This window comes from Magnolia sinica, unplaced genomic scaffold, assembly GCF_029962835.1.
Source record: "Magnolia sinica isolate HGM2019 unplaced genomic scaffold, MsV1 ctg78, whole genome shotgun sequence".
Taxonomy (NCBI): domain Eukaryota; kingdom Viridiplantae; phylum Streptophyta; class Magnoliopsida; order Magnoliales; family Magnoliaceae; genus Magnolia; species Magnolia sinica.
The window spans coordinates 44258-68518 of record NW_026682860.1 but is presented as its reverse complement, the minus strand read 5'-3'; the positions used below and the strand labels follow the sequence as shown (position 1 = coordinate 68518).

General features: G+C 47.9%; 1 protein-coding gene across 1 annotated transcript; it reads right to left on the bottom strand.

Annotated features, from left to right (window-relative positions):
- Nucleotides 1-22730: 22730 nt before the first annotated feature.
- Nucleotides 22731-24015, bottom strand: LOC131236393 (calmodulin-like protein 3). Its single transcript, XM_058233515.1, has one exon. The coding sequence runs from the start codon at nt 23754-23756 to the stop codon at nt 23139-23141; it is 618 nt and encodes a 205-aa protein (XP_058089498.1). The 5' UTR covers nt 23757-24015; the 3' UTR covers nt 22731-23138.
- Nucleotides 24016-24261: the final 246 nt, after the last annotated feature.

The window sequence follows — 24261 nt, the reverse complement described above, 5'->3', positions numbered from 1 at the left end:
ATCAAAAAAAAGAAAAATCTAGGCCTACTACAAGCACCCACCGTTCGATCTTCTTGCTCCCTTGGCTTCATTTGCTCCTTAGCTTGATCCCAATGGAGGAGATAAGGTTTGGATGGTCGAGATGAGAGATGAAAGGGTAGGAAAGGTGGGCCGCACTTGTGGCTCTTTTGGAGTGGAAGAGCTTGGACGTATGGAGGTTTTTGGGTTGCTTGGATTGTGATTTGAAAATGAAGGAGAGAGAGAGTTATAAAGAGAGATGGGTGATGGAGTGATGGATGGGAGAGAGAGGGATGGGTGTGTAAGAGACTTTTTTGACTTTTGTGATAAATGGTGTAAGAAAGGTATGGGTTTATAAGAAACTTTTGACTTTAGGGGTTGCTTGGGAAAGGGTGAGTGGTGATGATGTACTTGACATGATGAGATTGATTGGTTGATTGATTGATGTGACATATTGTAGAGATTCTCTTGGAATTTGCACGTGCAGCGTTTTCCTCGCACCAAACACTGACCCACATCTCCTAGCCAGAGTATCAGATCGGCGCGCGAGACATGGCATCGGAACCGTGGCAACGGCGCGGTCGCAGGGGTATAAGTCTTGGGTTGAGTTGACTCAGGTTGATGGCATGTGAATCAGGGTCGTGCGCAAGTGCCGATTAAGGATCGAACAGAATTCGACCGGGAAGACCGCGGAAGTCTACGGAATGGTACGGTCTAGGATGTGGGGCTTACAGCTCTCCCCTCCTAATAAAAATTCCATCCTCGAAATTTACACAATCATGGCTACTAGTCATAACTCATGAGGGAGAAGAAACATAACATCACTATATAAAATCAGAGATAACATACAAAATACAACACATAATCAGTCATCAAAGAGATGGGGATAACGTTCTCGAATCTCTACCTCGCTCTCCTAAGAAGCCTCCTCAACAGAATGGTGACCCCACTGAACCTTCACCAAAGGAATGACCTTGGTCTGGAGGACCTGCTCCTTCCAATTAAGGATACGGACTGGCTGCTCAATATAAGAAGCATCCTCACGAGCCTCTAACGACTGTCAATCAATAACAGGAACGATGTCTAACCCACACTTCCTCAACATGGAGACATGAAAAACGTTGTGGACGCCAGACAACTGAGATGGTAAAGCAAGCCGATAGGCCACGGCGCCAACTGGCCCAGTGATCTCAAAAGGTCCTATGAATCTCGGGGCAAGCTTGCCCTTCGCTCCAAATCGAACTACGCCCTTCATAGGCGAGACCTTGAGATACACATGGTCCCCTACGTCAAACTCTAAGGGACGACGCAAACGATTAGCAAAACTCTTCTGCCGGCTCTGAGCTGTGCGCATCCTCTGCCTAATGATATCAATAGCCTCTGACGTCTCCTGCACAAGCTCGGGACCTATGAGACGACACTCTCCAACCTCGGTCTAACAACTCGGTGATCTGCATGGTCTACCATATAGTGCCTCAAAAGGAGCCATGCCGATGGCCTCCTGATAACTGTTATTGTATACGAACTCAGCCAATCGCAGATGCTCATCCCAGCTACCCCCGAAATCAATCGCGTAGGCCCGAAGCATATCCTCAAGGATCTGGTTGACCCTCTCGGTCTGGCCATCGGTCTGCGGATGGTACGCGGTGCTGAGCTGTAAATCAATCCCCATCGCTCACTTGAAGCTCCCCCAAAACTAAGACGTGAACCTCGGGTCTCGGTCAGAAATGATCGAGACTGGAATGTCATGCAGTCTCATTATATCCTCGATGAATAATCTCGCAAGCCGGTCCAAAGGCCAAGTCGCACGAATCGTAATAAAGTGTACCGACTTCGTCAGACGATCCACAACAACCCAGATGGCGTCATGACCTCACTGAGTCCTCAGCAAGCCTATAATGAAATCTGTCGACACGTGTTCCCACTTCCACATCGGGATACTCAAGGACTGCAATAGACCAGTGGGTCTCTGATGATCGGCCTTGACACGCTGGTATGTGTCACACTCGGCCACAAAATTGGCGATCTGGCGCTTCATCCTCGCCCAAAAATACTGTCGCCTCATGTCAAGATACATCTTCGTCGAGCCAGGATGGATAAAAAACCGCGATCGATGTGCCTTGGTCATAAGATCTCTATGTAACTTAAGAATATCCGGGACACATAATCATCCTCTGAAGCGAAGTCCATCGTTAGAACCAATCTACCAATCTGCCTGACTCTCAGATGCTGCCTCTACTTGGTAATCCTGTAACAACTCGTCTGCCTGCTGAGCCTCAATCACCCTTGTGACAAGAGAGGGTTGAATTGACAGGCTCGATAACTGCACAATAGAAGACTGCAAGCCAAACTCAAAGTCATACTCTGCTATATCCTCGAGCATCCTCCACTCCTAAATCATCATATGCGCCACCAAACCTCGTGGCTGACGGCTAAGGGCATCCGCCACCACATTCGCCTTACCCGAGTGGTACTGGAGATCGAAATCATAGTCCTTCAAGAGCTCCATCTAGCGCCTCTGCCTCATGTTCAACTTAGACTGCGAGAAGAGGTACTTCAAGCTCTTATGGTTAGAAAAGAGCTCGAACCTAACCCCATAGAGATAGTGTCTCCACACCTTCAGTACGAGACAACTGCAGCCAACTCTAAATCATGCATGGGGTAGTTCAGCTCATGGACCTTGAGCTGACGAGACGCAAAGGCCACTGGTCTCCCGTACTGCATCAGGATAGCACTCAAACCAATAAATCCATCACTCCCAGAGGGAAGAGTGAGGACAAGAGCGGACGTGAGGCGGTCCTTCAACTCCATAAATGCTCGCTCGCAGGTGTCGCTCCAAATAAACTCTGCGCCCTTTCGGGTCAACCTGATCAATGGGGCTGCAATACGAGAGAAGCCCTCAATAAAATGCCGGTAGTAACCCACCAAACCAAGGAAACTGCGGATCTCAGATGCAGTCGTGGGTTGGCTCCACTGACGCACTGCCTCAACTTTCGAGGGGTCCACTGTGACGCCCTCCCTCGTCACCATGTGACCGAGGAACTTCACCTCCTCCTGCCAAAACTCGCACTTCTCCAGCTTCGCATATAGCTGAGATGCTTCTCGTGCTCCTCACGGGTCCTTAAATAAATCAGAATGTCGTCGATGAAGACTACAACAAACTGATCGAGATAAGGGCGGAAGACCTCCTTCATCAACTGCATGAACACTGCGGGTGCATTGGTCAGTCCGAAGGACATGACCTGAAACTCGAAATGACCATAACGCGTCCTGAATGCTATCTTCGGAATGTCCTCCTCTCAGACCCGAATCTGATGATAACTAGAACGCAAGTCAATCTTCAAAAAGAACTATGCACCCTGCAGCTGATCAAACAAATCATCAATCCTCGGGAGCGGGTAATTGTTCTTGATCGTGACCTTGTTAAGCTCGCGGTAGTCTATGCAAAGCCTCAACAAGCTATCCTTCTTCTTCACAAAGAGTATTGGCGCTCCCCACGGTGAACTACTCAGACGGATAAAGCCTAACTCGCGTAAATCGTCCAACTGCTTCTGCAGTTCCCGCAACTCCAATGGTGCCATACAGTACGGGGCCTTCGAAATAGGTGCAGGACCGGGCACTAGATCAATCTGAAACTCGGTGTATAGGTGAGGCGGTAATCCTGAAATCTCCTGGAACACATCGAGAAAATCGCAAACCACGGGAAACTGATCAACACAAGCGGCAACAGGCTCCTCAACGGCGCAGGACATCAAGCAAGACAACGGCTCTCCTCTGGGCTCAACAATGAACTGGAACTGTGGCAAACCAGGTATATAAAATGTGACTGTCCTTGCGGAGCAATATAATATGGCGTGGTACTCGGCAAGCCAATCCATGCCCAGGATGACGTCAAACTCGGACATCGGCAATGCAAACAGATCGGCGGGCAAAAAGATATCCCCAACCAGAACAGGGCAAGACGAGCAAAATCGGCCCAACACTGCAGTCTTTCCCAAGGGAGTCGATACTGACAAACCCTCACGAGCAAACTCCAATGGCAAACCAGTTGATCGATAAAAACTCTAGGCCACGAAAGAATGCGATGCACCAGAATCAAACAACACACGTGCAATGCATGCAGATAGTAAAAGTATACCCTCAACAACTCCTCCTGATGACTGCGAGTCCTACTGAGCCGCATAAAACCTAGCCTGAGCCGGCTGGGGAGGTGTCTGTCCCCTCTAAGCGTTCTACTGCTGCTGTCGCTGAGGCGATCGAAACTGCTGCCTCTGCTGCTGCGGTCTCGGAGGTTGGTGCTGATGCTGCTGCTAAGGTGGCCTCGGTGGTGGGGGCTATTGTCGCTGTTGCTATGGGGGTCTCTGCTATGGCTGTGGTGGAGACTGTTGTGGACCTCTCTGCTGCTGCTGCTGCTGCTGGGGGTGAGGACACTCCCACATACGGTGCCCCGTCGCACCACACCTAAAACAAGAGCCGGTGAGCTACCTCGGAGGTGGTGCTCTAGGTGCTGCTGGCGCTCGGAAGGCTGGGCGACCTATACGCTTCTGCTATGGTCGACCCTGCTGGGAATCACTAGAAGGAGCCTGCCTCTTCCGGTCTCTCCTCTAACCGTGATCAGACTGAGAACCGGCCCACTTAGCCTCAAAAATATGGGCCTTCCGTACCACTCCCTCGAAACTCAGGAGCTCATGCCCAATAACACGGCCTCGAAGACCGTAACGTAAGCCATCCTCAAATCGACGGGCTCTCTGCTCCTCATCATTCACCAAGTATGGTGTAAATCTAGACAGTGCTACAAAACGAGTGGCATACTGAGCCATCGTCATATCACCCTGCACCAAGGCCTCGAACTCCAACGCCCGCTGTCGTCGGATGTGATCAGGAAAATACTGTCAGTCAAACCGATCTACAAAATCCTCTTAAGTCCATACAAAATCAACGCCCGCTGCTCTGGAGACTGACGTCCACCAGTGCTCAGCCTCACCATGGAGAAGAAATACGGCTAATCGGACTCGTCGCTCGGTTGTACATCCCATCATATCGAATATCTTCTCCACATCAGCGTGCCATCTCTCAGCTACCATCGGGTTTGGCTCACCCTAGAAACGTGGTGGATCGAGTCGTCGGAACTCTCAAAGGAGGGCACTCACGCGCTCCTGCTCTGCCTAGGCCAGTGAAACAACAAGGTGTCTGCCCTGCCCCTGAAGTGCGGCCGTCATAGCTTGCAACATCTGCTGCAACTGGGAGGCACTCACAGATACAGTCGGATCCGCACCGGTCTCTAGTAAAGGAGCTGCATCCATAGGTTAGGCAGTAGAAATCTCTGGTGGTGGAGTGAAAATTGTAGGTGGTAGTGCGGGAGTCTCAGGTGGTGGTGCGGGAGTCTCAAGTGGTGGTGCGGGAGTCTCGGGTGGTGGTGCGGGAGTCGATCGGGTTACTCTCCTAGGCATCTTGTCCTACAAGCAAGAGCAAAGGTGCCTATCAACTTGAAAGCTCTCAAAGGCACACATGTTAAGGGTCTGTAACAGCAGATCACTAAGTTATCCGGACTTAGGACTTAATCATTCATGGCAGACATGTAATGTTGTTCTTGGTTATTCCCGAGTAATGCTCTGATACCAACTTCTGTCACGCCCCAAACTCGAAAACCGGGCTTACAAAATTTCCAATCACCGAATCCAGCGCCGACAGCCTCCGTAGAACCCCATTCTCGGCTCCCAACGCCCATTCGCTAAGTTCTGATCGTGGGATGCTACGAGGAGGATTTTCAACATCAGTTTGATTCGTAATAAGTATAACCAAAGGCATAACCCACAAACAATAACTAAAAACTCCATCACATTTTCACTATGATTAAAAACTTTACAAGTACAATGAGCATAAAGAGAAATACAATGATAATGAACAAAAAGCTTCAAGATGATCTGCAAAGTGCTCCTGCCTCAACACTGCTGCGCTCCAACGTCACCTGCACACAATAGTCATACATAAGCTTATGAAAAGCTTAGAGGGTGGTGTAAGTGTGTGCGCAAGGTAGTAGTTATGCAGTATCAGAGTAATGTGGAATATGCTGATAAATCCATGAATACTATTAGCCGTACCAAGGCCATACGGTGCAAGGCATGAATGATGTTGGCTGTATCAAAGCTATGCAGTGCGAAATACAACTCAAGCATGCGAATCCTCATTTAAGTCCACATATCAATATAGCTCAACTCTAGAATATCACCGGGGTTTAGTACACTCCAAACCAGATTGCGGCCCCATCGCGTGCAATAAGGTGAGTGGAAGAGACCTCATTATTCGCCTACCAATATCGGGCTCAGCTCGTCAATAGTGGACCCATTCCTCGAGCTGGTCAAACTCAGCCTAGCTTTGCCTCCTCCACTCGGGCGGGTAAGGCCGCACCCCCTTCCAATCGACAACGACACAGTGGAAAGTGCGACCGTCTGGTAATCGGCACTCACCGCTCATGCACCCACTCGATCTAGACGTTGGAGCAACCTCTTGGTACCATAAGGGTTTAGAGACTTTCACCTAGGGATATCTATAGCACCCCATATAGAACAAGATTTTCGGTATCTAATCCTGTCAACCACGATATGCCTGTGGAGGCTACGGCCCTGATGTCACTAGGGTGTACAGTACCATATCACACAATGCGAATGCATGAATCACACTATCCAGTCATACAACAATCCTGCGCGTATCGTGCGCTCATGTAGGGCAACACCACTCATCCGGAAGCCCTTAAACAATTTTCCCGAAGGTATATGCTATGATCAGGCACTTCTCATATCAAGCATACATATGATGCTTATGATCATGAATCACGGAACTATACTAAACATGTTATATGGTGATGGATGCTATTCATAACGAAGATGGGCCTAGATGGCCTACAAGTATGGGCCTAATAATGGGCCCTAGGGAGAATTATAATGCAGACATTTAACCAACATTATTCTTATAATGTGGACGTCAAACCAACATTGCTCCCAAGGTACGACCGTCATAAACATCATTACCTGCATGATAGTGAAATTGCACATTACATCGAGTGCACCTTCCTCGCACTTAACCTTATGTACATCCCATTGGGCCTCGACCCATGGGCCTCCATACATTAAACGGGCCTCATATATATCAAGGTGGTCCTCAACGGATGGGCCATAACTTACATCAAGATGGGCCTCCTCAAATGGGCCTTATAAATATCAAGGTGGGCCTCAACAATGGGCCACCAATACATCAAGGTAGGCCTCCTCCAATGGGCCTTATATACATTACAGTGGGCCCTCATATGGCAAGTGGGCCACATCACATGGGCTATATGTACATCAAGTGGGCCACACCAATAGGCCTCATGCATATTAAGTGGGCCACACCGAACTATGAGTGGAGACAATGATTTCCACCATTAAAAAAATTCCCTAGGCCCACCATAACATTCATTTCTCATCTAATCTGATCATAAGGTCACACGGACCCGAATTAAGAGGGAAAACAAATTTCATGTTAATCTAGAATTCGAGATTTCAATGGTAGGCGTTCAATGCTCACGGTGTCGTGTGGTCCACTTGATAAATAGATCTGCCTTATTTGTACTTCAAGCCTTAAAATGGGCTTTTAAAAGGGTTGGACGACTTGGGATGTAAAACATGCATCATGGTGGGCCCCACCATCCAAACAGTGGACCGTGAGGATATATACATCACGCTGCACCCCACGCTACCCCATGCTGCACGGACGCAGCTGTGTACAGGGGTGGGCGGGGTAGATAAAACACTTACTTCATGGTGGGGTCCACACGTGTGGCCCACCATAATGTGTATCTGCCATCCAAGCCGTTGATGGGGTCCCACAGACCTGCCTGAATAGGAAAAACAATTTTCATATTGATTAAAACTTCAGTTGACCCAAAAAAAAATGGGTTTCAATGGCAGCCACTCAATCCCACTATTTCCTACGGTGTGGGCCAACTGAACTCTATATCAGGCTGATTTTTAGAGTAGGTCCACTTCAGGGAGTGGCCCACTCAATGAACGGGTTAGATGATAGATATACATCATGGTGGGGCCCACGGCTAGGCTCATGGGCTGCTACCTGTCCGCCCATCCGCTGTACGCAGGCAGCGCCTGCTACCTTCTGACAGCAACAGCGCAGCTGCTGCACCTTTATTTTATTTTTTTTATTTTTCTATGGTATTTCACATGTAGGGCCCACATCCAGAAAATTGAACCCAGCCATTGGATTTCATATCTCAAGACAGGCTATATGAGTCTAAGATTGAGTATTTTTCAGTGTATAAAAATATCAGAAAAGATTTCAACGATGAAAACCACCATTTGCTATAGTATGGCTCGCCAGAACCTCGGATTGACTCCGTTTTTCGATTCAACACCTAAAATGAGGTTAGGAAAGGAATGGACGGCATGGATTGAATACATACATCAAGGTGAGGCCTAAATAAGTGGGCCACCTCAAAAGCTTGGAAACAAGCAAATATTTGTGTCTTCCCTTTTTGTCCAGCGTCCAGGGACGCTGGATGGTTTGGTGTTACACAAGCATTGAGGTGGGCCCTGCTTAGGTGGGCCACCAAATGATGTATGGTGTGGGTACAACTCATTTAAAGTGGGCCCCTCTTATAAATGGCTTGGATAAAATACCTGCCTCATGGTGGGGTCCAACCTAATGGGCCACATGACCATATTAACATAAGAAAAGAAAAATGAAAAAGAGAGGGAAAGAGAGAGTGGGACACGCATGTGATGGAGGGACCCCAACACTATGGGCCCTCCATTGCAATCAGTCATACATCAAGTGGGTCCCATAACACGTGGGCCCAACAAATCAAAGATCAACGGTGGAGATCCCTTCTCCACCAAAATGGAAGGTCTAGATGACCTCTAGCCATGCAAATAAAATAAACATCATGATATGGTCCATGGAGAATGGCCCCATCATGGAATGATCATATGGTTCAAGGTGGGCCATCGGCCACACCTAGGGTCCAAAGTGAGATCTATACCATCAATCGGTAGGTCTCACTTGGCCCTTCATAAAAAAAAAGAAAAATTTAGGCCTACTAGAAGCACCCATCGTTCGATCTTCTTGCTCCCTTGGCTTCCTTTACTCCTTAGCTTGATCCCAATGGAGGAGATGAGGTTTGGATGGTCGAGATGAGAGATGAAAGGGTAGGAAAGGTGGGCCGCACTTGTGGCTCTCTTGGAGTGGAAGAGCTTGGACGTATGGAGGTTTTTGGGTTGCTTGGATTGTGATTTGAAAATGAAGGAGAGAGAGAGTTGTAAAGAGAGATGGGTGATGGAGTGATGGATGGGAGAGAGAGGGATGGGTGTGCAAGAGACTTTTTTGACTTTTGTGGTAAATGGTGTAAGAAAGGTATGAGTTTGTAAGAAACTTTTAACTTTAGGGGTTGCTTGGGGAAGGGTGAGAGGTGATGTGTACTTAACATGATGGGATTGATTGATTGATTGATTGATGTGACATCTTGTAGACATTCTCTCAGAATTCGCATGTGCGGCGTTTTCCTCGCACCGAACGCTAGCCCACATCTCCTAGCCAGAGTATCGGATCGGCAAGCGAGACGCGGCATTGGAACCGCGGCGACAGCGCGGTCGCAAGGGTACAAGTCTTGAGTTGAGTTGACTCGAGTTGACAGCATGTGAATCAGGGTCGTGCGCAAATGCCGGTTAAGGATCGAAGGTTGCCGAAATTCGACCGAGAAGACCGCGGAAGTCTACAGAACGATACGGTCTAGGATGTAGGGCTTACAATGTTGCCTTTGTGATTTGGGTAAACTTTTGGTTATGTTTTTTTTGAGATAAATGTACGATGAAAAATTCTCCTTGTAAGATCCCAGTATCGGAATCTGGCATATCGACATTGGGAGCCGAGAATGGGGTACTACGGAGGCTGTTGGCACTGGATTCGGCGATTGAAAATTTTGTGAGCCTAGTTTCTGAGTTTAGGGTGTGACATATGTGCTTCTTGATTTTAATCTAAACCCAAATTTGCTGGATGGTTACTTTCAGGGTAAGCTGATGAATGGTTAGGAAATAGTGGGGAAAAGGCTTTCCAAGAATTCTAGGGAAGGGAATGAAGAATTCAAAATTGAGGTTTTGTTGATTACAAAACTTCAACACATGAATCTTGTTAGGATTGTCAAATTGGCAGTTGTCAATTGTTTTCTTTGGTGTAGGCCACATGATGAGTGGACGAACCTGATTTTTATGTTGAGCATTCTTCATGGTGGGGACCAAACCTTTTGGACAAGGGGGATGTTGTACACACTTGACATGTTGGAATTTATGCTCTAGGTGGACAGTAAGTTATTTTCTAACTAGTCGTGTGTGAGGTTGTCTCTTTAAATTATTATATTTTAAATGTTTTAAATTACAAATTTTGTCAAAACATCCATCACTTATATTTTTAAAATATCAAAATTCTCTCTAAAATGATCTCATTTCTATCACATTCAAATATAAATTTTTAAAACTTAATATTTGGGAAGTGAAATGGATTGGAACATGTACAAATGATTATCTTCATTAGTTAATTTAATATCTATAGATAGTTTTTGTTTTTGCCATTTGGGATATAATTAATTTCTTTTTGCTATTTTGTTTTGCAAGTTGTAGGCCGGGACGAATGGGAGTTGGATCGATGGATTTTTTTTTTTTTTAATGTATTCGGAACCATTCAACTTATTATTGTAAATATTATTTTAATATTCATTTTTAACTATGATGTGCTTCATTTTTTAGATTTCAAACATATAACAAAAATATATATTTTAATCTAATATAAATAACCAAATGCATTAAAAAAATATTTTTACCAGCGATATATATTGGTGCTTCGGCAGACCATTATAGCGTTTTGGTAGACCTTTGGTGGCGGTTCGGCATACCTTTACTGACGCTTACAAACTTTTTCAAGCACTTGTCAGGCTTTTCGTGGTGCTTAGAAAGACATTTAATGGCACTTTTTCAGGCTATAATGGCAGTCATAAGAAGTACCGGTAAAGGCTATTAGCCACGAGTAAAGGCTGCTGACCACCGGTAAAGACTACTAACTGCCGATAAAGCTCCCCCTATAGCAGCGATTAGCAAAACCGCCGGGAAAGCCTGATGGGGCGTCGAGAAATGAATTACCGATGCCTTCTTTTTTGGCACATGTCTGGCCACCGGCACATGCTTTGCCGACAGTTTTTGGGTCCTTTACCGGCAGTTTTGGCTGCCGGTAAAGGTATATTTTCTTGTAGTGACTAAGAAAATTCCAAAAATGCTCAATTAAGCAACTTTTAGAGAGATTTCTTTTTAATTAACTATTCTTTTTCAAATAAGATGATGACTATCTTGTCCTTGCATCCCATGGATGATAAAAATAAAAAATAAAAAAATAATAATTGTTGGGGACAAAAAGTACAAGTCCGCAGACTCGGACTTAATGCCTCAGATCACCAAAGGATGCGCCAAATCCGAGGCATGATTCGCTAAACCGAGACAAAGGTTGAGTCGGATCGGACGACTCATCAGCATTCCGGGCATGCGTCGGGCGGACCTCCTTACCAGATCGACCATCGCAAGATCAAGCCTCGTCCCGGATATCTTGGGATAAGGTCTCCGACCCCGAAGCTCACGGGATCGGATGAAGGCCCGAGAGGGGCACGATCCTATCTCCGTGATCCCAGGAGAAGATCCCGCGCACAATATCAGGAAGAGAATCCGCGTACGATTAAATGCCCCCGCAGCTATAAAAGAGGGACCCCTGTCACCTTGAGAGGTACGAAAAGATTTCTCTCTAAAAACTCATCAATATACTTAGACCCAGAATCCAGGCCTGACTTTGGCATCGGAGGGTCCCCTGCTCAAGCCAGGGTCTCCTTTGTCTTCTCTCTCTCTGTGCAGGTATACGAAGGTCAAAGAGGACGAACCGGATATTTACATCAACAGCTTGGCGCCGTCTGTGGGAACCGTACAAAAAAGCCATCTCATATCTCTATATTGATTTCAATGGTAATGACTAGAAGGACGGTCCCAGAGGAAGATTTGAATGAGATTGGAGGGTCGGTGGGTCCAGTCGCGGTCCCCGCAGCCCAGAACCCACCTAACAACCGCCAGCAAGGAGCGACCAGGACAAGCAACAATCAGCAGGGTCGCGACGATGGACGGTTGGATAAGGAGGTTCAAGAAATCCGGTCTGATATGAATGTGATGAAGCAGATGCTGGAACGAATGTGTCAGCAACAGATGCATCCGCTCCCGCATCCTCAAGGGGAGACAGCGCACGTACCAACTACGGCGGTTGATCCTCAACCTTCCGCACCGCAGTCTCTCCGGCCGACCCAACCCCAAGGCGGACCGGAACCATCTCCGGCGCAGTCAGCCAACGCTTCCCTACCCCCGACTGATCTTCGTCATGAGATAGAGCGAAGAAGGCGCAAGCGCCCTTCCATGGAAGGCACGGCAGAGAGCCGTGAACCTTGGAAAGCCGATATTCAGAATTTTAAAAGAGAAGTGCGGGAAGAGATGGCGAAAGAGATGGCGGACATGAAGCACGACCGGAATATATATTCAACCGGGTCCGAAGCAAAGGCGTCCCCCTTCGTGGACTCGGTACTGAAGGCCCGGTTGCCCGAAAGGTTTCGATTACCTCAAATCACTCCTTTCACCGGCAAGACAGACCCGACCGAACATATTGAATGCTTCAGAACCTACATGGAGCTCCACGATGCCTCGGATGCAGTAATGTGTCGGGCCTTTTCTCTTACATTGACCGATGTAGCTCGACTGTGGTTCAAACAGTTGAAACCAAAGTCCATCAGTTCATTCGCTGAGCTGAGCGACGCCTTCCTCACCAACTTCATCGGCGGAAAGAAGAAATTGAAGCCCCCTGCACATCTGAACAACGTAGTTCAAAAGCAGGGAGAGCTACTGAAAGATTATATCAAGCGTTTTAATTTCGAATCCCTTCAGGTTCGAAAACATTCAGAAGAAACGGCCCTCAATGCGCTCATGAAAGGAGTTAGAGATAAACCATTCTTGGCATCTCTAGACAAAACTCCCCCCGATACTCTGGCAGAATTTATGGCACGGTCGGACAAGTATGCGAATGCTGAGGAAGCGCGAATCCTGCGTGAAACTAAAACTTTGGCCAAAGAGTCGGCCAAAAAGGAAGCCGACTCGGCCGGAGGAAGGAAACGCAAGGATGATCAGGCGCGTGATGAGCGAAGGTCAGGGAAACGGCCGGATCGAAGATTTTCCACATATACTCCCCTGAACAAGACTCGGGAAGAGGTATTGATGGAAATAAAAAACGAAGGCTTTGTTAACTAGCCCAGTAAGCTCAGGAGTAATCCTAATCGGCGAGATAAGGATAAATACTGCCATTATCACCGTGATCACGGGCATAGCACAAGTGATTGCCGTCACCTAAAAGAAGAGATCGAACGACTCATCAAAGACGGCCGACTCAGAGAACATATGGTTAAAGCTGGAGCAGCTGAGGCACGCCCGACCGAGAATCAGCCTATGGAAGAAATCCGGACGATTATCGGCGGTCCACAAGGTGGGGGCGACTCAAACAATGCACGAAGGAATCATGCAAGAAAACTTAGTCAGCCTCAGTCCGAGCTCATGATTATAGATCGGCCACCAAAAGAGAAGAAAAGGGAAAGATATTGCATATCGTTCACTGAGGAAGACGCCCGAGGTATCCATCACCCCCATGATGATGCGTTGATCGTCACCCTGGCGATCGCTAACCGAAAAGTATTCCGGATACTCGTCGATACGGGGTCATCTGCAGACGTGTTGTTTACTCAGGCGTTCGACAAAATGGGGATCGAACGGTCCATGCTACGCCCAGTTCGGACCCCGTTGATCGGTTTTTCCGGAGGACAGGTGCTGCCCGAAGGAATTGTCTCATTACCACTCACTGCTGGTAGTGCCCCGCATCAGACGACGATGATGGTTGACTTCCTGGTCGTCGATCAACCCTCAGTATACAACGCAATACTCGGCCGACCTTCATTGAGTCTCCTCCAGGCCGTGGTATCCACATACCACCTTTCAATGAAATTCCCGACGGAGTCGGGAGTCGGAATTGTCAAAGGAGACCAGCAAGATGCGAGGCGATGCTACATGATAGCTGTAAAGGGAGCCGCCGACAAAAGTCCGACCAACATATTAACGATCGAATCATTGGACCCTCGGGGCGAGAATTATGAGCGAGGACAGCCGGTCGAAGATCTTGTCTCGGTCCCCTTGGTCGAGACGGATGGATCCAAGACGGTACGAATTGGCTCGTCTCTACGTTCCCCTTTGAAAGAAAAGCTGATAGCCCTACTCCGTAGGTATGCCGACGTATTTGCCTGGAGTCATGAAGATATGCCCGGGATCGACCCCTCTGTGGTGACTCACCGACTCAGCGTCGATCCGTCGTATCGACCGATCCGACAGAAGCGACGACCGCTCGGCCCTGAACGATACGCCATCATCGAGAAAGAAGTCAACAAACTCCTCCAGGCCAATTTCATAGAAGAAATACACTATCCAGAGTGGGTCGCGAATGTCGTGCTTGTAAAGAAATCCAACGGGAAGTGGCGAGTCTGTATTGACTATACCGACTTAAATAAAGCCTGCCCCAAGGATAGCTTTCCGCTTCCGAGGATAGACCAGCTAGTAGACAGTACTGCCGGACATGAGCTCCTTAGCTTCATGGATGCATATTCAGGGTATAATCAAATTGTAATGCATCAAACAGATAAATCAAAAACTACCTTTGTCACCGACAAAGGCCTTTATTGTTACCGAGTGATGCCATTTGGTTTGAAGAATGCCGGCGCAACTTATCAAAGGTTAGTTAATAAAATCTTTGCCCGGCTTATAGGCCAAACCATGGAAGTATACATCGACGACATGCTTGTCAAAAGCATACACGCGGCAGATCATGTGAATGATTTGGAAGAAATGTTTCTAATCCTATGGAAGTTCCGGATGAAGCTAAATCCGAGTAAATGTGCTTTTGGAGTAGGCTCCGGAAAATTCCTCGGTTTCTTGGTCAGTCAGCGAGGAATAGAGGCAAACCCTGAAAAGATAAAGGCTTTGATTGATATGGAATCCCCCAAAACTATTAAGGACATCCAAAGGTTGACCGGGCGAGTCGCAGCACTTAATCGGTTCCTGTCCAGAGCCACGGATAAATGTCTCCCTTTCTTCAAACAATTGAAAGGAAGGCAAACGACGGGTTGGACAGAAGAATGTGAAGCGGCATTCCAACAATTAAAGTCATATCTCTGTTCTCCGCCTCTCTTATCAAAACCCGAATCAGGGGAGTCCCTGCTCCTTTACCTAGCAGTATCCGAGGCAGCGGTTAGCTCGGCTTTGATAGAAGAATCCGAAGGAAAGCAACTGCCGGTCTATTACGTCAGCAAAGCGTTACTGCCTGCAGAAACGAGATACCCAAGCTTGGAAAAAGTCGCCTTGGCTTTAATAATTTCCTCTCGCCGGCTCAGGCCGTATTTCCATGCCCATACCATCATCGTGATGACCGATCTTCCGCTTCGCCAGGTATTGCAGAAGCCAGAGGCTTCCGGCCGACTCACTAAATGGGCTATCGAGCTGAGTGAGTTTGATATTCAATACAGACCAAAGGCAGCAATCAAAGGGCAAGCCGTAGCTGATTTTATCGCCGAGGGGACGCTTCCAACCGAACTCTCAGTAAATAATGCGCCGAAGGACGGTGCAGTTCCGACATCAACCGCTCCCCCTTGCCCTATTCCATGGAAACTGTATGTCGACGGTTCTTCCAACGCGAAGGCCAGTGGGGCGGGGGTTGTGCTGGAAACTCCCGATAATACCTATATACAGTATGCCTTACGACTCGGATTCCAGGCGTCGAACAATACGGCAGAATACGAAGCATTGTTACTCGGCCTCCGACTCGCCGCTAGTATGGGAGTTACCCACCTAAGCGTTTTCAGCGACTCTCAGTTGGTTGTTAATCAAGTTACCGGTGTATACCAAACACGGAAAGACCAATTAAGAGCATACATGGAGAAAGCGAAAGAACTTGTCAATGGATTTCAGCTCTGTCGTGTCACTCGGATCCCTCGCACAGAAAACAGCAAAGCCGACTTATTAGCAAAGCTCGCCTCCGCCGATGAAGATGATATACCCAGGTCCGTCCCTATCGAATACGTTGACAAGCCGAGTGTAAATGAACCAATTGGCGAGGCCGTCAACACAATCGACTCGGGACCATCCTGGATCAATCCAATCCGCCAATACCTTAACGAAGGAAAGTTGCCTGAGGATCGCGCCGAGGCTCGACGAATTAAGATCCGAGCTTCCCGTTACACCATACACGACGGAACCCTCTATAAGAAAGGTTACTACGCCCCGTTGCTGCGGTGCCTCAAACCCAGCGAGGCAAACTATGTATTACGGGAAATCCATGAAGGAATCTGCGGAAACCACTCTGGAGGGCGATCTCTCGCCCATAAGGTCCTACGACAGGGATACTACTGGCCTACTATCCAACATGACGCTCGCAAGCTCGTTCAAAAATGCGATAAATGTCAACGGTTCGCGACAATTCCGAGGCAAGCACCCGAGGCACTGACACCGATGACTGGCCCCTGGCCTTTTGCACAGTGGGGGGTCGACATTATAGGACCGCTCCCTATGGGAAAAGGTCAGACCAAGTTTGCTGTGGTAGCAGTGGACTATTTCACGAAGTGGGCCGAGGCAGAACCATTAGCTAAAATAACCGAGCAGAAGATCACCGAGTTTGTATGGAAAAACATTATCTGCCGATTCGGAGTACCCCGTACCATTGTTACAGATAATGGAAGGCAATTTGATAATAGGAGCTTTCGCGAGATGTGCGACAACCTCGGAATCAGAAACGTTTATTCTTCACCTCATCATCCTCAAACCAACGGACAAGTTGAGGCGGTTAACAAGGTTATCAAGCAAAATCTTCGGACCAAGCTTGGCCGAGCCAAAGGAGCATGGGCCGAAGAGCTCCCGAAAATTCTTTGGGCTTACCGAACTACAGCTCGAACAGCCACAGGAGAGACTCCGTTTTCATTAGCTTATGGCTCGGAAGCCGTCACTCCCGTTGAAATCGGATTACCTTCGGCTCGAATCACCTCATTCAATGCAGAAGAGAATGAAGAACTCCTTACACTCGGACTCGACCTTCTGGACGAACAAAGGGAAGTGGCGCGGCTGCGCACGGAGGCGCGGCAACGACAAGTGGCTCGGTTCTACAATACCCGAATTAAGATTAGAAGGTTTCGAATGGGAGATATGGTTCTCCAGAAAGTATTTTCCAACACCAAGGAATTTGGGTCGGGTACGCTGGGACCCAATTGGGAAGGACCCTATATCGTCTCGGGCACCATCCGACCAGGAACGTATCGGCTAGAAGACCTAAACGGACAACCATTGCCTCACCCTTGGAACGCTGAACACCTCAAGGTCTACTATCCTTAGCTCGGTACTCAACGTTTAAAGATTCTGAACTAAGAAGGATTAAAGCCAAGTCAAATGAATAAAGCTAAGCATTTTCTTTCATTTGTCAAAACACATACAAATACAACGTGTGAATACATCAAAGCAAAAAAATAAAATAAAATAAAATCGAAGGGCCCTAGTAACTGTCCTCATGCACCGGCCTCGTCCCCAGCAGCAGTGTCTTCAGCAGCGGCGTCCGGATTCTCGGATTCCGAGGCTGCTCTGCCCTCGATTTCTGAAAGGTCAAGGTCAGGAAAAGATTTCTTTATATCCTTGACGCATTCCAGATATCCGCTTTGGAATAAGCGGTCCCTCTCGTCCTCGAACTCCGCCGACTCAAGGAAAGCTTGGACGGCTTGGTCCCTTGCCTTCTCAGCCTCCCGAGTCTTCTCGTCGGCCTGCTGAATATGCTCCGCCACCTCAAGCTTAGCCCGAGCTAAGTCATCTGCGCACGAAGCATGAACTGCGAGAATTCGCCGGTTCTCTTCTTCAGCTTCAGAGAGAAGAGCCACTACCCGAGCAACCTCTGCTTGCGCTTCATCCAAGGCTCTTCTGGAGGAAGCCGCTTCTGCTCTCGCATCTTCGGCAGCCTTCCGGGCAAGGGACGCCTCGCCTGTCAGGACGCCGACCTGGATTTCGGCCTCCTCGCGCCGCCCTTCGGCTTCCGACAGAAGAGTCTGCAGCCTATGAGTCGAGGATAGCTCCTTGCTGGCCTTAATCAAGCAGGGAGCAAGTTCAAAAAGCACCCTTGCTGCATGGCTGACGGTTTGCGATGACGGAGCGTTATAGAGCCTCACGAACTCTCTTTCGCCCCCGTGGGCTAAGGCCCAGGGAACCATCCCCGATACCACCTGCTGCAGGATAGACGGCCCTTCCTGGTTCGTCTCCTCCCCTCTGGAGGACGCGGTCCTCGTCTCACCTTCCCCTCTGGAAGACGCGGCCCTGGCCTCCTCCTCCTGTCTCGGAACATCCGTCTCAATGTGTACCGAGTCGGGTGCCGCCTGAGGTTCCGAGGCACCGGCCGCCGTCTCCTCCACCCTTTCTTCCGGGTCGGGAATTACGACGACGGAAGGGGCAGAAGAACTCGCTGGCTCTTTCTCCTTCCGCACGACCCTTTGCCTCTTCGGCGGCCGAGGCTCCGACAGAAGAACTGACCGCGGCGGAGCCTTCAACTTCGTGACTGCCCTAAGGGGAGGACGAGCTCCAGTCATTTCTGAGGGAGCCGGTTCGTGAACAATCCTGAGATTGGGACGGGCCTCGGGCAGATCTATAAAAAAAAAAACGAAGTAAGTCAGGGAAAATTCAGAAAATTCAGAAGATACATTTTCAATTACCTGTGACTTCCGAGTCTAGACCTGCAAGGTGAAGGCGTTCCGGCTGTAAAAGCACCTTCCAAGACCTATCCGCCGGATCCAACGTCCTCAACTCTTTGATCCGAGCCGAGGCACTGGAGCCGAGCTTCGGTCGCTTCTTCGGAATGTCTGCCAGACACAAGCCCGTCAGACTCAGAATATTGCAAAAAATGAAAAAGGGCGAGAGAGAGAAGACCCAAAGTCACCTGCTCTCTGAAATGTCCGAGGAACACGAGCCTCGCAAGACCCGGACTCATCCATCTCCCAGCGACCACATGCCCAAAACCAACGCTCTCTCCAATGTTTGTTGGAAGTGGGAGGGTCAGTGATCAGGGAACCGCCTCCGCCTCGCCAAGCAGCGAAGACGTAGAAGCCAGGGTAGTTCGGATTCACTCGCACTTGGTACAGGTGGAGAAATTCGTCGACTGTAAGCGGTGGCTGTTCCATCTCGGCCCACAACACCGCACACCCGAATAAGTTCCTCCACCCATTCGGGACTATCTGCCCCGGGGCAATCTGAATGCGAGACAAAACTCCCCGGACGATGGCCTGAAGGGGCAGACGCAGGCCGCATTGCATTGACACTTGGTAAATCGCGACCGCCCCAGCAGGAGGGTGATCCGGCAAGTCATTCGGACGGGGGAGATAGGTGATGACCGACTCGGGGATGTGATACCCGATTCGGATTCTGTCTAAGTCCGCCTCAGTTAAAACTGAGGGAACCGGACCGCTTAAATCTTCCCCCGATCCTTCTCCTTCAGACTCGGCATGCGCCGATTCATCGACAGGAACTGGATCAGAGGTTCCCTCGGCAATCAACATTTCATCTTCTTCCTCCTCATCTTCCTCCATGCCCCTTGGAAAGTTAGGCCTTCCCGGGCGGGTTAATAAAGACGACCTACCACGAGACGGGGCTACGGAAGCAGGGCGCTCCGCCGGAGCTTCAGTGACTCTCTCAGATAGAAAAGCAGCGTTGGCATCCACTGCTATCTCCGTCAGTAAGGAAGGCGATTCCGCAACAGTCCAAAAACGTTGCGCTTCGCCTTCGTCTCCGGAAGCTCCCCCCTGGGGACTTCGAGAACCCCTATCCGCCATTATTATCTAATAAAGAGGAAGGAGAAACTCACCGGAGGGAGAAAGGAGAACGGAAATGGCGGAAGGAAGCGCTGACGGTTAAGAGAAAGGAAAGGAAGAAGATGAAAGACTGAGAAGGCTCCTAAGGGAATGAAAAGTAGGAATGGCAATAGAAGTTCAAAATGCGGGACCCCCACTAATTTATAAGATGGCCATGCGGCGGAAGTAATTAATGGGAAAATGATTCGACGCCTGCATCGATTCCCCCGCTCGACACGTGGCGCTCGTCGACTGACGACAATAATGCCCTTGCTACGTGTCCAACCCTCATTGGCGGGATGTGCGATTTGACGGCTGACGGTGCGTGCGATGTCAGGAACCGAACCGCCTCCCGTCAAAGGTGACACGGAATGCATTGAACGACTACCTACTGTCTCGGACTGGGTTGTGGACCGACTCGAAGCTCACTACTCCTAAGTGTCATATGAAACACACGGAGTAGGGGGGGCTTACTGTTGGGGACAAAAAGTACAAGTCCGCAGACTCGGACTTAATGCCTCAGATCACCAAAGGATGCGCCAAATCCGAGGCATGATTCGCTAAACCGAGACAAAGGTTGAGTCGGATCGGACGACTCATCAGCATTCCGGGCATGCGTCGGGCGAACCTCCTTACCAGATCGACCATCGCAAGATCAAGCCTCGTCCCGGATATCTTGGGATAAGGTCTCCGACCCCGAAGCTCACGGGATCGGATGAAGGCCCGAGAGGGGCACGATCCTATCTCCGTGATCCCAGGAGAAGATCCCGCGCACAATATCCGGAAGAGAATCCGCGTACGATTAAATGCCCCCGCAGCTATAAAAGAGGGACCCCTGTCACCTTGAGAGGTACGAAAAGATTTCTCTCTAAAAACTCATCAATATACTTAGACCCAGAATCCAGGCCTGACTTTGGCATCGGAGGGTCCCCTGCTCAAGCCAGGGTCTCCTTTGTCTTCTCTCTCTCTGTGCAGGTATACGAAGGTCAAAGAGGACGAACCGGATATTTACATCAACAATAATAATAAAAAATATTTAAAAAAAAAAAATCCCCCCAATTTTTAGTTATACCCTTTTAAATGACTCTCGTCTCCTTCGGTTGTAGGTTTGTCATCACAAAGCTGTAAAAGAATTCTCTATAACGAAGAGGGCTTCTAGCCTTTGAATCTCAAAACTCTCGTGTGTGGAGAACCTTTCTAGAGAAGGAGTGAAAAAAAAAAAAAAAAAGATGAAAGAAGAAAGCAAAGAAGCACAGAGAAAAAGAGAAAAAGAACTGGAGTTTGAGTGGAACGGAGGGAAACTAAAAAAGCATTATTCCAGCTTAAGGTTCTCTCTCTCTCTCTCTCTCTCTCTCTCTCTCTACGAGTCGAACTCCGGCATTTGGAGTCCAATTGTTATTTGAGGAAAGAGATCAACGCAGGGAGACATCAGAGAGCCATCATTCTTTTATTATTTTCCTTTCATTTCTAGTTCTATCAATCATTGTCTTCAAATTCTATTAATTAAATGCATTGAAATTTGCTGAATTCTTTCCCCTTTGTTTATTTCCTAGTGTAGAGACTGTATAATCGGGCACGAGGAGGTGCTAACCCCTTCTCTTGTAACCACATGTTTTACTTTATTCCAGGTTAGACCAGTGATATTGGAATCAGATTCATTCAAGACTATGTAGTTCTATCTCTCTGCAATAGCTAGTGGCGATTCCCAATTACACTCTTGCATCAAATTGTGAGCCATGCATGCAGCCCACACCCTTTCCACTAGCAAATGCACAGAGGATCCAGAAATCAGGGCTATAGAGAATGGATGATCAACTATATACCAGCAGCATGTGGTGTATAGATTATGTGCAGCTGCTTTTTTATTTTATTTTATTTTATTTTATTTTATTTTAACACACGCACACACACCACCACACACTCACGCCATTGTGGGATTATGTGCAGCTGCTGGTCCATCCTTTCTTTTTATAAAAGAAAGCTGAAAAAACGAAACAAAAATAAAAAAAAGAAAAAAAGAAGCACCAATCCTCTTATTTTCTAGAGATGCGCACAAACTTTCTTAACAGGATCTCAAAGTTGCGTTGGTTTTTGCAACGAAAATGCTGTGTCCATCATTGAGTGATGGATCACCTAACAACCGGCATGAGGTGTGGTTACAAAACACCTTTTAAGTAGGATATTAAATGCATGAATGTGGTTTACCTAAAAATCTGCAGCTCTTAATGAAATAGGTGGCCTAATACTCCTAAATCACTACTCCCGAGTTGTTACAGCGGGGAGCTATTGCAGCAAGTGCTAAAATAGCATGGCTGTTTTGTACCTGTCAGGCAAAGCTGAACCCTATCACCGAATTAGCTGAGATGCCCATGCCCTTAACAAAAACAAAAATAAAAATAAAAATCTCGTGGTCTTAAACTCTAGAGATAGATCCCGCCTATCCACTTTGTTTCTTTCCTGGATCAGTCCCCTCCAGTCAAAAGTTAAAAAATAAAATTAAAATTAAAAAATAAAAAATAAAATAAAATAAAATCGCATGAAATTAAAATTAAAAAAGAAAAAAAAGAAGAAGAAAATATCAGCGCAAAGAATGGAGGAGTGGCATATCCAAAACACATCTCAAATACACAACAAAACTTGTAAATTAAAAATATCTTTTACAAATTTCTTTCCTTTACTTTCAACCATCTATGATACAGTGGGCAACTCTCACGAGAGAGAGAGAGAGATGTGTCTGTCTATGTGACTTTAATACATGCCTACCATGCCTACTTGTGTCAGATCAATTAATCGAGCGGCCCCGCATTGATGTTTCTTAGCCCAAAATCAAGCCAGTCAGTCTGACTATATTATTTAACAGTCCATTTGCTTTGAACACATCCGGCCCACCTGATGGGCAGACCATCCCATCGCACAGATGCAACGGAAATTCCCTGATGAACAGCTTGAATTTAGGTGTCCCTGCATGTATGATTACCATTTGAGAGGGAGAGGGAGAGGGAGAGGGGAAGAGTCGAATTGCGTGGTCTTGTGTGCTACACCACGCAATCACAGAGAGAGAGAGAGAGAGAGAGAGAGAGAGAGAGAGAGAGAGAGAGAGAGAGAGAGAGAGAGGGGGCGGGGTGGATCAGGACACAGGAATTAAACTGCCAGACGCCATCATCCTCTTAAACTCTTTAAAATTAACCATTCCATCTCCATCCATATCAACCTTGCTGATCATCTTCCTGCACTCCTCCATTCCCATGCCTTGCTTCAGCCCTAGCGATGTTAGTACCAATGCCAACTCCTCTACCGTGATCAACCCATCCCCATTCTCATCAAACACATCGAATGCTTCCTTCAGATAATCATCTTTTCCTTCTTTTTCTTCTTCTCCTTGTTTCCCCATCATCGACTCATAAAGCTCACAGAATTCATGCAAATCTATCAGCCCATCTCCATTTGAATCAAACTGTTCGATCATGGCAGCGACTTGCTTGTCACCAGTGAAGAGGCCCAACTTCTCCAATGACTCTTCCAACTCTTGTTTGGTGATGAACCCGTTGCCGTTGTGGTCGAAGGTGGCGAAGACCATCTCGAGCTCGGCCCTGTCGATCTTCTTGGTGAGTCCCACGGGAGGGAGTGGTGGTGATTTGGGGAAGAGGGAAAGGAGCCATGCAAACAACTTGGAAGGGGAGAAGTAGAAAAGGGAGTTGAGGAGGCCACATATGAAGAGTACAGATAACAAGACTAGCATCATCATGTGTATGATTTTTTTCTAACAAAGACTAAAAAGAAGAAGAAGACGAACCAGAAACAAAGCTCCTACCTGGAAGAGAGATATGAAAGACAGGTATGAAGCAGGCTGCTTGCCTTTTCTTTTTCTCTTCTTTTTCGGTTGGAGGGGACGAGTGGAAGAAACGCGGTTGTTGATGGTTGGCCCCACAAAGCGCGTGAAACAATAACTTAATGTTGCATTCAATGCTCTCCTGAAACAATAGAGAGAGAGATGTTTGACTTGTCTGAACAGGCCCAGATGCAACCTTGATGTGTTTGGAGTCAATATAGTTGGACGGTTGAGATGTGGGATGGGTCTATTTCCAGTGTTTGGAAGGAGGACGTGTCCTCCGAATATCCAAGCATGGTTTAAGGGGCAAAAGAAAGGTATCGTGGAAGGATACCCCCAGTCGCGTCCCTCCTAATCTCCCCTGTGCGCGTTACGACTTTTGCACCATGGTCCATCCATGCTGCGGTGGCCCACCCAGCCC